Consider the following 16,162-nt stretch of genomic DNA (forward strand, 5'->3'; position numbering starts at 1 on the left):
ATGGAAAATCTAGGGAAGAGATCAGCAGTCATAGATGCAAGCTTCACCAATAGATTACACGAGATATAAGAGAGAATTTCAGGAGCAGAAGATATCATAGAAAACATTGACACAACCATCAAAGAGAATGGAAAATGGAAAAAGCTGCTAGCACTAAACATACAGGAAATCAGGACACAAATCAAAGATCAAACCTAAAGATAATAGATATAGAAGAGTGTGAAGACTCGCAACATAAAGGGCTGGTAAATATCTTCAACAAAATCTTAGAAGAAAACTTCCCTAACCTAAAGAAAGAGATGCCCATAAACATAAAAGAAGCCTACAGAACTCCAAATATATTGTACCAGAAAAGAACTTCCTCCTGTCACAAAATAGTCAAAACACCAAATGCACAAACCAAAGAATGAATATTAAAAGCAGTAAGCGAAAAAGGTCAAGTAACATATAAAGGCAGACCTGTCAGAATTATACCAAAATTCTTACCAGGGACTATGAAAGTCAGAAAATACTGGACATATATTATACAGACCATAAGAGGACACAAATGTCAGCCAAGGTTGCCATATCCAGCAAGACTCTCAGTTAACACAGAGGGTAAACCAAGATATTTCATGATGAAAAAAATATTAAACAAAATATTTCTACAAATCCAGCCCTACAAAGGATAATAGAAAACTTCAAAACAAGGTAGGAAACTTCACCCTAGAGAAAGCAAGAAACTAATCTCCTTGCAACAAAACCAAAAGAAGAGAGACACACAAACGTAATTCCACCTCTAACAATGGGAATAACAAGAAACAACAACCACTATTCCCTAATATCACTCAACATCAGTAGATTCAATTCCCCTGGAAGAGATAAACCTTGTAAGTAACCTCAAAACTCCTTAAGAAATAGAAGCAGTTATTTATAGTCTCCCAACCAAAAAGAGCCCAGGACCATATGAGTTCAGTGCAGAATTCTATCATATCTTCATAGAAGATCTCATACCAATACTGTCCAAATTATTATACAAAATAGAACAGATGGAGCACTATCAAATTCTTTTTTGTGAAGCCACAATTACTCTTACATGTAAAGCACTAAAATACCCATCAAAGAAAGAAACCTTCAGATGAATTTCCCTTATGAAAATAGATGAAAAAATAATCACTAACATTCGTCAAAACCAAATGTAAGAACACATCAAAAAGATGATCCACCATGATCAAATGGGCTTCATCCTAGATATGCAGGGATGGTTCAATATACAGAAATCCAATAACGTATATCATAATATAAACAAACTGAAAGATAAAAACCACATGATTATTTCATTAGATGCTTAGAAAGCATTTAATAAAATTCAACACAACTTTGTGATAGAAGTCCTAGAAAGATCAGGAATTCAAGGCCCATACCTACACATACTAAAAGCCTTAAACAGCAAACCAGTAGCTCACATCAAAATAAATGGAGAGAAACTTGAAGCAATCCCACTAAAATCAGGGACTAGACAAGGCTTTCCACTATCTCCCTACTTATTAAATATAGTTCTCAATGTCCTAGTCACAACAATCAGATAACAAAAGGAGGTGAAAGGAATACAAATTGGAAAGGATGAAGTCTAAGTATCACTATTTGCAGATGATATGATAGTATATTTAAGTGACCAGAAAGGTCCACCAGAGAACTACTGAACCTGATACATAACGACAGCAAAGTGGGTGGGTATAAAATTAACTCAAATAAGTCAGGAGATGTATTATACTCAAAGGATAAACAAACTGAGAAAGAAATTAGGGAAACAACCCCCTTCATAATACTCCCAATAATATAAAAAAACCTTGGTGTGACTTTCACCAAGCAAGAGAAAGATTTGTATGATAATAACTTAAAGTCTCATAGAAATAAATTAAACAAGATCTCAGAAGATGGAAAGATATCCAATGCTCATGGATTGGAAAAATTAATATAACAAAAAATGGCCCTTTTGCCAAAATAAATCTACATATTCATTGAAATCCTCACAAATATTCAAATTCAATTCTTCATAGATGTAAAATAGCAAGTTGGAAATTCATTTGGAATAACAAAATCGCAGGACAGCTTAAACTATCCTCAACAATAAAAGGACTTTTTGGGGAATCATCATCCCTGACCTCAAGCAGTATTACAGAGCAATAGTTAAAAAATTATATGGTATTGGTACAGAGACAGATCATTGGAAAATAATTGAAGACCTAGAAATGAACACACACCTATGGTCACTTGATCTTCATCTAAGGAGCTAAAACCATCCAATGGAAAAAAGGTAGCATTTTCAACAAATGGTGCTGGTTCAATGGAAGGTCAGCATGTAGAAGATTGCAAATCAATTCATTCTTATCACCCTGTATAAAGCTTAAGCCCAAGTGGATCATTGATCTTCACATCAAACCAGATACACTCAGACTAATAGAAGAAAACATGGGGAGGAGTCTCTAATACATGGGCACTGGGAACATTTTTCTGAACAGAACACTAATGCCTTATGCTCTAAGATCAAGAATCAACAAATAGAACCTCATAAGACTGCAATGCTTCTGTAAGGCAAAGGACACTGTCATTAGGACAAAATGCCAACCAACAGATTGGGAAAAGATCTTTAGCAATCCTACATCCAATAATGGGCTAGTATCCAAAATATACAAAGAATTCAAGAAGTTAGATTCCAGAGAGCCAAATATCCCTATTAAAAGGGGGGTACAGAGCTAAACAAAGATTCACAGCTGAGGAATATCTAATGGCTAAGAAGCACATAAAGAATGGTTCAACATCCATAGTCATCAGGGAAATGCAAATCAAAACAACCCTGAGATTCCACCTCACACCAGTCAGAATGGCTAAGATCAACAACCTGTTGACAGCAGATGTTGGTGAAGATATGGAGAAAGAACAACACTCCTCCATTGTTGGTGGTATTGCAACCTGGAACAACCTCTTTGGCAATCAGTGAGAAGGTTCTTCACAAAAGTGGACATTGTATTACCTGAGGACCCTGGTCTGCCTCTCCTGGGCATATACCCAAAAGACGCACCAACATACAACAAAGCCACATTCTCCACTATGTTCATAGGAGCCTTATTTATAATAGTCCGAAGCTAGAAGAACCAAGATGCCCTTCAACTGAGAAATGGATATAGAAAATATGGTACATCTACACAATGGCATACTACTCAGGTATCAAAAAACAATGATTTCATGAAATTCATAGGCAAATGGAATGAACTAGAAATATCATCCTGGTTTAAGTAACCGAATCACAGAAAAACACAAATGGTATGCTCTCACCGTTAATTGGATAATAGCCCTAAATTTCGATTACCCAAAATGCAATCCACACACCACATGAAACTCATGAACAAAGATGCTCAAAATGGGGATGTCTCACTCCTTACAAATGGAAACAAAAATATCCATACGGAGGGGATAGGGAGTCAATGTTAAGAGCACAGAATGAAGGAACAGTCATTCAGCTCCTGTCCCATATGTGGCCCATATATATGCAGCTACCAAAACTAGATAAGATGAATGATGGTAAGAAATGCATGCTGACAGGAATTGTATATAGATCTTTCCTGAGAGACACAGCCAGAACAAGTCAAGTACAGAGGTGAATGTTACCAGCAAACTACTGACCTGAGAATAGGACTCCCATTGCAGAAATTAGAGAAAGGATTGAAAGTGCTAAAGGGGCTTGCAACCCCATTAGAACAAAAATGTCAAACAATCAGAGCTCCCAGGGAGTAAACCACTACCCAGGCTGACCCATGGCTACAACTACATATGTAGCAAAGGATGACCTTGCTAGGCATAAATGGAAGTAGAAGCCCTTGGTCCTAACAAGGGCAGAACCCTGGTGTAGGGAATTTTGGGGGGGAGAAACGGTAAGGTGTATTGATGGAGAGGGGAACACCCATATAGAAGGGGGGTTGTAGGAGGCTTGTGGTCAGGAAACCGGTAAAGGGAATAACATTTGAAATGTAAATAAGAAATACCCAATTAAACATAAAAATCAAGATGCAACAAACTAACACAACAATCGGATTTCTATGATAAATTTTCAATCCAAAATACATCCAAACAATAAACTTACAAACAGTTGATAAGGATATAACCTGCCTGCCCAGAAAATATAAATTTGATTACAGAAATCCACCACATCTACCTTGACAATTCAAGACCACCCAGATGCAGATCACTCTTCTCTGTCTCCATCTTGATTTTTCTCTCTTCTTTTTCTCTCCCACCTTATTTTTTTTACTGTACAATCATGGCATTGACCTAACTGGTACCAGCCCTCTCCTATCTATAGAAATCAACCTACATATCAGACATGCATCTGTCTTCTTGCAATGTAATCCAAGACAATATCATTTCAAAACATATACCAACGAGGCATACAAATATATGTTATATAATAATATTAGCAATAAAATTCTCTCTCATAAATGACAGGTATATTCTTTTATTCCTTTAAAGAAAACACATAAAATTATTCTCAACCATCTTATTGAGGTATGAACATACATCAAAGAGAAAAATATTTACCAAATGTCATTGAGTGTCAAGAACTGATTATCAGGCAAGAGATCAGCATTACAACCCATTAAATGTCTGCATAGGAATTGATATTGTCAGGATGTACGTTGAATCTGTATGATTCCAGGAATTATTGGATTTAGCATAATGACATATTCTCCAGATCACAAGAATTATGAGAAGCTTAAGGGGATTTTGTGAAAATGCTCAACTCCTGCCTCAATGTTGAATGTGAAACTTCCCTTCCCTAAACCAGAGAATGAAAGACATAATGTTCCATGATTCAACTCAAAGTCCAAATGATATGGAACATTTATAACTTCTCAACTCTTGTCTTACTATAAAAGTTCTGAGGAAATCTATTGGGTTCATAAATATTGCTGTTGACACATGGTCTGATGAAGGCTGTTCAAGAGAAAATTGCCCTTTCAAATATTTATGGCATGGATGTTAATGAAATCATGGCAGCTGTGGATGGAGAATATTATCTTCAAAACATGTTTTTGGAAATGTTTTGATCAAAAGTTTTCAGACCTCAGATGTAGAGCTTGAGGCCAGAATTTTTCCATTGTATCCAGGGAGCAGAACATATGATAAACGGAAAGAAACTCTTGAATATAATTAAGTGGATCGCCCGTCAGCAGAAGCCTTAAAATATACAAACTGGTGTAAATGTGTGTGTTATGTTTGCCTGCATAAGAATCAGGTTTCACAATTGCTCCATGCTAGATCCTAGCAGACATGAAGAAGCTGTGTGCTTTCACTATTGGCTTTTTTTCCCTGCAGTTTTGTCTCATTTTGAGCAGTTTGACTGAACCCAATTGCTTTTGGAGGATAAAGAAGAGAGAAATTAATGATGGAGATTTGCAAAATGACTGTGGTTTTGTCCTTTTTACACTTGAGAGCCCTATTGAAGAAAATTTTTATAATCACATTATTAATTTTAGGTAAGGTACTACCTTTATTTCTGGTTTCAATATTATGAATTAGAAGTATATAACTGTACACAGCCTGTAAGGTCCTGTCCTGTTTTTCCCCTTGTAACTTTAGGATCCACAGAATTAATTATAACTTCAGTCAATGTTTTGATACTTTCAAATGTGACACAGTTTATGTTAGCTTTACTACATTGGCTCTAGTTCACAAAGCTGGAAAACGTGAGAAACTGGATTCTATCTCTTGAATCTTTGTTGATATACGTTGAAATACTTTTTTACCTTTACCTTGAGTTCATAATTCCCACTTTTGGCAAAATCTCAATATGAAGAGACTGCATCATTGCCTCTTTTCAATTTTCTGCCAACCATTCCTTTATAAGCATGCATCAAAAGGCCTCAATAAAATGGTTATCTAATTTTGGCCTCTAAAAGTTGAGCATACACTCAGACATTGAAACATGTGTGGTGGTTGTGGTGGAAGGATGTCTACTATATATGATTAAATGCATATTATTACATATATACTTAAGAATATATATATATACACACACATATATATATATGTATATATACATATATATATATATGTATGTATGTATACCTTGCATTACAAAATACTCTTTAAATGAGCCCCTCCTGTCATTCTGGAGCTGTCACTGAATATGGAAAATGCCTGCCAGATTTCTTAATCTGTTACCAGAATATCTTTTCATCCAGTGATGCAAACACTCAGTCACATACTAGAATTATTATCTGCATCATATAGATATTCAATATTTTTCTTAATTTTAAAACAATGTAACATTATAGAAAATCTAGGAGAATAAATGTATTTCTTGTTGATAAGAAGCTGTTCTCAATGTGGCTACATAATTCTTAGATTCCAAGTGTGAGATGTTATCATTTGTGCCTGCAAATCATGAGAGAAGGGATGTTGAAATCACTCAAATTTTAACTAATCCACGAGCTTGTGGCTTCAGTCTTTCATAAACTGAAGTTTTCTGCACTTTTCTATCCCTGACTCTCATCCCATTTTTTATTCAATTTTTGTGTCTTTCCGAGTTAAACAAAATATTTTCTAATTGTTAGCAACAGTATACTTTGTACACTTTGATATTAGTGGTGGCTTCACATTATTGTAATTCTGTGTTAGGTCAGTAGAAATTCAATTTCTGATGTATTCTGTATCATTCTAGATCTCATTGGAAAAAATAGTGGACATTCTCTTTAGTGACACTTCTACAAGTCATTATAAAATTTAAATTAACAAATATATGAATTGTATCAATACACGTTTAAGGTTTAGAAAGAAAAACTTAGATTCAAACAGTCAATTAAAAGTGAAAATTTCAGCAAAAGAGCCTGTTTGGTGTTTTAATCCTGATGAGAGGTATTTGCTAATAGTAACAGATGAGCAGATGAACTGCCAACTATGCTTGGGCAGAGGAACACATTTGAAATGAAAGAATTTCTTAGGGTTCAGACATCTATTACAGGACATTAAAGAATTAGGAGACCTGAAGTGTTAAGAGAAATTTCAATCCACTTTTACAAAATTAAAATAGTAGCAACACACTAAACGTTGACTTCATGTTGACATGTATAGGAACCAAAAGGATAATATTCAGGTTGCACAATATATTGCATCATTTTATGTACTTGAAATGAATAAATAAAGTTAAGTAAAAGATGTCTTTAAATATGTATTGTTTAATGAATATTAACCGTTGAAATTATTAAATGCATGTTCTATGAACAAGGAAACATTATTGATAATGTTTCCTGCTATGCTATGCATAAAATTAGCATTTTCATATTGTATAATTCCAACGAGTTATTCCTAATTTGAAATTTGAAAAATGTTCTTACTGATATAATAATTTCTCTCCTCAAAACACTGATACTCCTTTTGAAGTAAACTGATTGCTAGATAATTTACACAGATACATAATTCATTTTGCATATACTTACTCTGTGTTAGGTATTATTATATAAGGGCTTTGGAATATATTTCTAAATGATTCACTTTTTAATCTTTTATGTTCTTTTACTCTGCTTGATACTCAAAAATTATTTTGAATTTTGATACAATTTATTATGCAACATTTGGTATAGGATCATAAACAATAGAAATTCTTAAATATGCATTAATGATATTTTTAGGGTTAAAAAGTACATGAACACAGAAGTTGAACAAAATTTTTGATGTAATATATGATTCAAAAATAATTAAAATTATTAACATGTTTAATATAAATTACATTTAAATACTATAATTATAATTCAAATATGTTATGTATTTCATGCGTCGTTTATGTCATGCTTTTTATTTTGTATTTGTGGAATTATATCTCCAAGATATATTATAACAGTCTTAATCAATTGGATGCTAATGTAGTCAGAAGATGGTATTCAGAGGTACAATAGTCCCCTTATTGACTGTCAAAGTTACAAAATTTATCACAGGTTATTGTCATGGGTCTATGAACTTTTACATTGTATTCAAATCTTAAGATCTCTAATTTATGAGACTTATTTCATGACATTTAGACAGAAATATAGAATGCAATTGTGATACAAACTTAATTGCAATTGAAAGTTTCTTTTTCAAGCATCTCCCTTAATCATCATTATGCTTGGTTTTAGAATACCAGCAAGAAAATATGAATTTTTTCTGGTAATGTTTTTTGCTACTGATGAGATAAACAAGAATCCTTATCTTTTATCCAACATGTCTTTGATATTTTCCTTCATTTTTGGTATGTGTGAAGATACAATGGGAGTTCTGGATAAAGCATATTTACATCAAAACAACTATTTCGATCTACTTAATTATAACTGTGGAAGAAAGAAACGTTGTGATGTAAAACTTACAGGACCATCATGGAAAACTTCCTTAAAACTTTCAGTTAATTCACGGGCACCAAAGGTAATAATGTGTGACACTGGACGAAATACCAACTTTTAAATTCCATTTACATGTGCCTACAAGAAAACTTGGACCCCATGCATTTGTAGGTATGCTGCTAAACACACAGACACAGACACACACACACACACACACACACACACACAGACACACACACACACACACACACACACAGAGAGAGAGAGAGAGAGAGAGAGAGAGAGAGAGAGAGAGAGAGAGAGAGAGAGAGAGATACAAAATTGTATAACTATACAGGGCGAACAGGAAAAGCTGTTTTCTAGAACATACAGTTTTGATATATTCTAGACTATATCAGTAAAAATCTATGATATGTATTGTGTAATCTTACTACCCTCAATCTGAGTTCTGAACGGTGAGTTGCATTACTTGTATTTATGTCCAAACCTCCTAACAATCATCTTCCTCATGTGGATGTTTCATCCTCTCTTCTATACTCTTTAGATTTTCTTTGGACCATTTAATCCTAACCTGAGTAACCATGACCAGTTTCCCTATATCTATCAGATAGCAACCAAGAACACATATTTGCTCCATGGCATGGTCTCCTTGATGTTTCATTTTGAATGGACTTGGATAGGACTGGTCATCACAGATGATGACCAAGGTATTCAGTTTCACTCAGACTTGAGAGAAGAAATACAAAGGCATGCGATCTGTTTAGCTTTTGTGAATATGATCCCAGAAAGCATTCAGTTATACAACACAAAGTTTAAGATTTATGACCAACAACTTATGACATCTTCAGCAAAGGTAGTTATCATTTATGGCAAAATGATCTCCACTCTAGAACTCAGCTTTGCAAGATGGGCATATTTAGTTGCACGGAGAATCTGGATCACAACCTCACAATTGGATTTCATCACATATGATAAAGATTTCAGCCTTGATTTCTTCCACGGGACTGTCATTTTTGCCCAGCACCACAATGACATCGCTATATTTAGAAATTTTATGCAAACAATAAACACATCCAAGTATCCAGTAGATATTTCTCAGTCTATGGGGCAGTGGAATCATTTTAACTGTTCAATCTCAAAGAACAAGAAGAAATTGGATTTTTTTATGTTGAAAAACCCATTGGAATGGTTAACACAGCACACATTTGACATGGTCCTGAGTGAAGAAGGTTACAATTTGTATAATGCTGTGTATGCTGTGGCCCACACCTATCACGAACTCATTTTTCAACAAGTAGAGTCTCAGGAAATGACCAAACCCAAAGGACTATTCACTAACTGTCACCAGGTAACGTTTCTTACATTTCATTATGCTTAGATATAGCAATGTCACCTTTCAGGCCACTGAGAAGTTCACATACATTTGTTACAGGTTAACTCTTGGTATAAAGTTTTCTATACTGCAAAACTCCAAAATGAATTTTTTACATGGATATATATCATGCACAGTGATAAGTTTTAATAGGAGACAATACATTTTCATGAATATAAGTGAATTATGTGAAAATTTGTTTTAACATTTAACCAAATAAGTTCAAAATTTAAAAGGAGCCAAGAGTTTCATCATAAAATACTTAAGTGATAACTAGCCTAGAATATTTTTCTCAAGAAGGATTTCTCAAAAATGAGTACATGTGCTCTGATAATAGCTATTCATTTAAATTAATAATATTTATAACAACACGTATGATTAAGAGTACACATTTCATTAAGTTAATGGGTATTTCATACATCTATGCAGTATGTCCATGATTGACCCACTACCATTCTTTACTTCCAAAACTTCCATATTTTATAACTCCCCCTTTTTTCTTACATATTTGGCTTTAGCTTTTAAATATTATTTTAGACAAACATGTGTACACATACACACACATACCATGTGATTTGTTCTCTGGTAGTCATTTATTCTAGCTTCCTTAACCACCAACAATTAATGTGAAGTATATTAAATTGTAATTATACAATATAACATGTAATTATAACTTGTAATAATACAGCATTGTGTATTTTACTACATGGGGTTACTATAATATACCTGTATTTTCTGAAAGACATTAAAAAATTATGGGACATTCTCAATTTGGTATTCTCTGTATTGATATGCATTTGGAATCATATAATGATTCATCTCTTTCAGGTGGCTTCTTTGCTGAAAACTAGGGTATTTACTAACCCTGTTGGAGAGTTGGTGAACATGAATCATAAGGAAAATCAGTGTGCCAAGTATGACATTTTCATCATTTGGAATTTTCCAAAAGACCTTGGATTAAAAGTGAAAATAGGAAGCTATTTTCCTTGTTTGCCACAGAGTCAACAACTTCATATATCTGAAGATTGGGAGTGGGTCACAGGAGATATATTGGTAGGTACACTACAATTTTTTTAAAGATATCTAAATTTTAAAATGGGAAGCACTCAACAATTTCCCTGTGGTCAAGACCAATTAATACTCTTGCAAATGACCATTCTCAGTTACAAGCACCAAAATTTAATGACACTGAAATTCATTTGATCTGGTTACAGGGATCAAAGGACTCTGAATCCTATGGTCAATTGCATCCATATGACTATTTACCCTACCCTACAGAAACATATTTTTTTAAATTTATAGCAATATGTACAGTTAAACACATACACACACACATACATATGTATATATATATACACATATATATTGTAACTAAATATAAACTATATATAAACTGATTATGTATGAACATAGTTTTAGCTTAATTAAGTATAGCATAGATTCATTATGAGAAGTATTTTCCTAGATTAAAACTTTTTTTAATTTATAGATTTTTATTATTAATTTTACTTATTTACATTTCAATATTATCCTCCTTCCCAGTTTCCCCTCCTCTGCAGAATATTGCCTCATCTGTCATCAGAGTAAGAGAGACCCTTGGTCCTGTGAAGGGTGCATGACACAGAATATGAAAATGTTAGATCATTGAGGCCAGAGTGGCCAGATTGTTGGGGAGCTCTTTAATAGATGCAGGGGGGGTGGGATGGAATGGGGATTAAATGTTTTCTTTTACACTTAGGAAAAGTTCATTAATTGTATGAGAGTCTTATATGACATACTTTTTTCTTATTTATTGAACAAGTCTACTTGAGATATCCTACCTTCTCTTTCCATACAACTCTGTGTTCTTATTATTTTATTTATCAGTTTTTAAGAGAAAAACTGATGCCACATAAAAGTTACATTTGAATTAATCACTTTAGCAAGGAGAAAATTTAAATTGTAACACCTAAAATGTTGCATATATAATATTCATGACACAAATTATTGTATGATGTTCAATGCATTTCAGGGTAATATAAAATAATAAATTTTCAGAGGAATACATCTGTTAAATTCCAAAATATTAATCTATAGTTCATTTTATATATGATGTATTCATGATCTTCACACAGATATACATATTAAATACATATTTATATAACATTTATAATGTCCATATTTCATGTATACATATATTATTATATATAATTTATATTGATATGTGTGTGCCTGCCTGTGTGTCTGTGTGTCTGTGTGTCTGTATGTGTATTGCCTCAGGTTCCCTCCTCAGTGTGTAGTGAGACATGTACTGCAGGATTCAGAAAAAGTCATCAGAAACAAACAGCCGACTGCTGCTTTGATTGTGTCCAGTGCCAAGAAAATGAGATTGCCAATGATACAGGTACATGCTTGCTTGCAGAGAAAAATTTGCTGAATTTGAATATCTTCTCTTTACAAACAAGAAATATGATATGTCCTAGATGGAAACTATAGCCCAAAAATCTCCATGTTTCAAAATTTAATTGGTTAAATAATATCAGTTTCCCTTGGACCCAGTTAATTACCTGCAATTTATTCCAAAAACAACCCATGTATCTCAGAATATAATGGTTAATGCTTTTATACTATGCAGAAAATGCTTAGGGGGACATACATGTCTAACATTTTTTAAAAGATAATTTTAGGCATAACCTAAGCTGATGTATATTCTTCTTTGATCCTTTGTACAAAGAATCTTGACTACATGTACAGTCCACAAACTTTCTGTCACCAAGCTTAGTCCCTGACAAAGACAAGATGCTCAGAACAACAAGTGTTCTCTAGTGAAACATATTTTAAGAGCTTACATGACATAAAGGATTAGGCGTTTCCTATCAAAGAATTAGAAAAAGAGTGAAGATATCAAGAATGCAACAAAAAATAGGAGAGTGCTTATCATTAATCACAGCCTAAATAAGGAAAGCGGGATGAATGTCAATATCAATAATCTTCATGCCATAACCTTCTATAGCCATAACCATGGAAAGTGTAGTTGGGGGAAAAGAAATTGTACCACAACAAGAAGGACATGCATAAGTTAATGAGACATACGGCTTCAAGCATGAAAATATTCCTATACACAAACGGTTTTTGAATGAGGAATTGTATGTTCACAAGCCTATATGTAGACACAAAGTGTACAATACTCAAAGCAAACAAAATACATAATGTTTTACATCCACCAGCATCAATAAATAAGTCAGCATACAACCCTTGTCTCTGAATAGTAAATTTATGGATTGAGATATAAAATAAATTGATATTATGCATATTAGTATTCATCATATTTTTATTTCATTTTTCTTTAAGTGATAACTTTTCCAATTTTTGTGATGATGATTTGTTCCATCACAAAGCATAGGTTAATAGACAGGAAACATAAGTAATTAGTCCCTGAAGCAATAATGAGTGTAATATATTCTCAACCCCAAATTATTTATTGACATATCCTTTGAAAAAAACAAATATATAATTATTAACTACATGATTATGATACCTTATAAGGGATTATTTTTCTTTGCCAACAGATATGGAGCAGTGTGTGAGATGTCCAGATTATTCATATGCCAACTTAGAACAAACCGAGTGCCTCCAAAGAGTTGTGACATTTCTCGCTTATGAAGATCCATTGGGGATGGCTCTATGCTGCATGGCCCTGTCCTTTTCAGCCATCACAATTCTAGTACTAGTCACTTTTGTGAAGTACAGGGATACTCCCATTGTGAAAGCCAATAACCGTATTCTCAGCTACATCCTGCTCATATCTCTAGTCTTCTGTTTTCTCTGCTCATTGCTCTTCATTGGACATCCCAACCAGGCCACATGCATCCTGCAGCAGGCCACGTTTGCAATATTTTTCACAGTTGCTATTTCTACTGTGTTGGCCAAAACAATAACTGTGGTCACAGCTTTCAAGCTCACTACTCCAGGGAGAAGGATAAGAAAGATGATGATAAAAGGGGCAACTAACTTGCTCATTCCCATTTGTACCCTAATCCAACTTGTTCTCTGTGGAATCTGGTTGGTGACATCTCCTCCATTTATTGACAGAGATATACAATCTGAACATGGAAAGATAATCATCACTTGCAACAAAGGCTCAGTCATTGCCTTCCACGTTGTCTTGGGATATTTAGGCTCCTTGGCTCTGGGGAGCTTCACTGTGGCTTTCTTGGCTAGGAACCTTCCTGACAGATTCAATGAGGCCAAGTTCCTAACATTCAGCATGTTGGTGTTCTACAGTGTTTGGATCACCTTCCTCCCTGTCTACCACAGCACCAGGGGGAAGGTTTTGGTTGTTGTGGAGGTTTTCTCCATCTTGGCTTCTAGTGCAGGGTTGCTAGGGTGCATATTTATCCAAAAGTGTTATGTTCTTTTACTTCGACCAGATTTAAATGTTCTTCAGAAATAAAAAGATAAATTGCTTTATCGAACCTTTGAGAGTTTTAAAATTTTAGATGATGCTCAACATATCTATTTTGCTTTGTCTTAACAAAAGTGTTCATAAATCATCAAAGGAAATTAAGTAATATCTAGGCCTAGTATTTGTAACACAGAACAGCACTGCCTAAAGCAATATCAATTAGTAAGTTTTGGTGGCAAATGAGCTCTCAGAAACCTAAACATATTGAGAACAGGAAATATCCATTACTGAGAGGCTACAATCACTTTGATAGCTCTCAGAAGCCTAAACATATTGAGAACAGGAAATATCCATTACTGAGAGGCTACAATCACTTTGATTTGTAGATATGTGTTTAAGAAATGTTCTTAATTACAGATTAATATAAGTTGATTCCGCTCCATGTATGCAAGACAACTTCCAAGCAAGATGTTCTGGGAGTTATAAGGAAGAAAACTGTCATAGGATGGACAGGAAGCCAGTAATCAGCATTATTCCATGGTCTATCATTGAATCCCTTCATCCATGTTATTTTTCTTGGCTTCATTCAATTAAGGGTGACCAAGGTACATAGGGAAATAACACTTTTCTCATATATGTTTTGACCAAGGTGTTTTTCACAGCAACAGAAATTAAAACATCAGCTAATTGGTAAATTGCCTTATGTGAGAATTGGATTGCCATATATTATGGATGAGATATTGGAATAGATTTATAATATACTATTAAGATATTCAGAATATCAAATAACATACTAAGAATAGTACAGTATATGAAAAGGAGTATGGGGGTCAGATTTTGCCTGCTCTTGATCTTTATATGAAAACACACCATATCATTACAAAATGTAATAGTGTCTCATATACTGAGAAAAATTGATAAGAAAAATAATGTAGTACAAATTACCATTTTCAAAATTTGGTCAGTGAAGTCTGAAAACATATAAAATACTTTAGATGAAGAATCTCATGCATTTTATCCAAATAGGAATAATTAAAGATTATTTAGTTTCATATTACATACACAAACACACAAATAAAAAAAACATAACACACTACTATTTCTGAACAATAGTTTGTGAAATAGTTTCATTCTTTCAAAATAATGTTTTTTTATTTTTTATTTTTTACTGTTATTTGGTACTTTACTGTTCAGAGTGTAATTTAATTGCTTTTTTACTTTACAAATCCTGATTCTAACACACCTTTTTTTAACCTCTCTCTGCACTCCTAAAAAACACATGGGCTCTTATATCATTAAATATTGCTGAATACATACATTTATTTTATATACATGTACATTTTGAAGTATAAACTGTAGGAACCATGCAAAAATTACATACATTTATGTTCTCATGGCTCATCATTTGATACTACATAACCAACAATTCTTTGTTTCCTTCCCTTGCAATGACAATGTGTCCTATTCTCTTACTTAGAGATCCCTTTAAATTGTTGTGTAGCCTAAAAGCTTTGCAAGCTTTCTTCCTTCCATACTGACATGCACAGTGTAATAAATCTTTCTCACATTTTATTTTTGGAGTCATATTCCTAAAACTTTTTTTTCTACCTATACTCTTCTTAGAATATTCCTCTTCACAGCTAACTTCCTCATCCTTTGACACTGAAGATCTTTCCCACCAACTTCTTCACTAATCCCTGGATTTTTTGTTGTTGTTACTATTAATGTTGTATTTGTTGTTGTTGCTGCTGTTCATTTGGTTGGTTGGTTGGTTGGTTGGTTTTGTTTGGTTTCACTTTTTGGTTTGTTTGTTGTGTTTTGTTTCGTATCTTTGGGTGAGGGAAAATTTTGTAAGAGGATACATTCATTTTTATACTCTTTACCTTTACTCTGGAAACATGTAGTGTCATTTCTACCAATTTGAATTCTAGTATTTAGAACTAAAGCTTCTGGTTGCTGACCACCACACCTTCTATATTTGACATATGGAGATATATAAAATGTGAAATCTCCATTTTCTGCATACTGTCACATTTCCCTGACTGCGAAGGAAGT

General features: G+C 33.7%; 1 protein-coding gene across 2 annotated transcripts; it reads left to right on the top strand.

Annotated features, from left to right (window-relative positions):
* Nucleotides 1-5,307: 5,307 nt before the first annotated feature.
* On the top strand, nt 5,308-14,155 carry LOC103690913 (vomeronasal type-2 receptor 116-like). 2 transcript variants are annotated; one of them, XM_087609892.1, is made up of 6 exons: nt 5,308-5,513; nt 8,151-8,433; nt 8,896-9,699; nt 10,552-10,776; nt 11,983-12,106; nt 13,272-14,155. In XM_087609892.1, exons 1-6 carry the CDS (start codon nt 5,308-5,310, stop codon nt 14,153-14,155), a joined length of 2,526 nt encoding a protein of 841 aa, XP_087466018.1. The 2 variants fall into 2 exon arrangements, with proteins under 2 accessions (XP_087466018.1, XP_087466017.1); XM_087609891.1 differs by having other exon boundaries at nt 5,308-5,512; nt 8,141-8,433.
* The last annotated feature ends 2,007 nt before the right edge of the window (nt 14,156-16,162 follow it).

This window comes from Rattus norvegicus, chromosome 1 (genome assembly GCF_021556685.1).
Source record: "Rattus norvegicus strain SHRSP/BbbUtx chromosome 1, alternate assembly SHRSP_T2T, whole genome shotgun sequence".
Lineage (NCBI taxonomy): Eukaryota > Metazoa > Chordata > Mammalia > Rodentia > Muridae > Rattus > Rattus norvegicus.

Bases quoted from the DNA above. Each gene is read 5' to 3' on its own strand.
- LOC103690913 (XM_087609891.1), top strand. From the start codon at position 5,308: ATGAAGAAGCTGTGTGCTTTCACTATTGGCTTTTTTTCCCTGCAGTTT. The intron at 9,700-10,551 runs GTAACGTTTCTT...CATCTCTTTCAG, and splicing joins TATTCACTAACTGTCACCAG to GTGGCTTCTTTGCTGAAAAC. The intron at 12,107-13,271 runs GTACATGCTTGC...CTTTGCCAACAG, and splicing joins TGAGATTGCCAATGATACAG to ATATGGAGCAGTGTGTGAGA.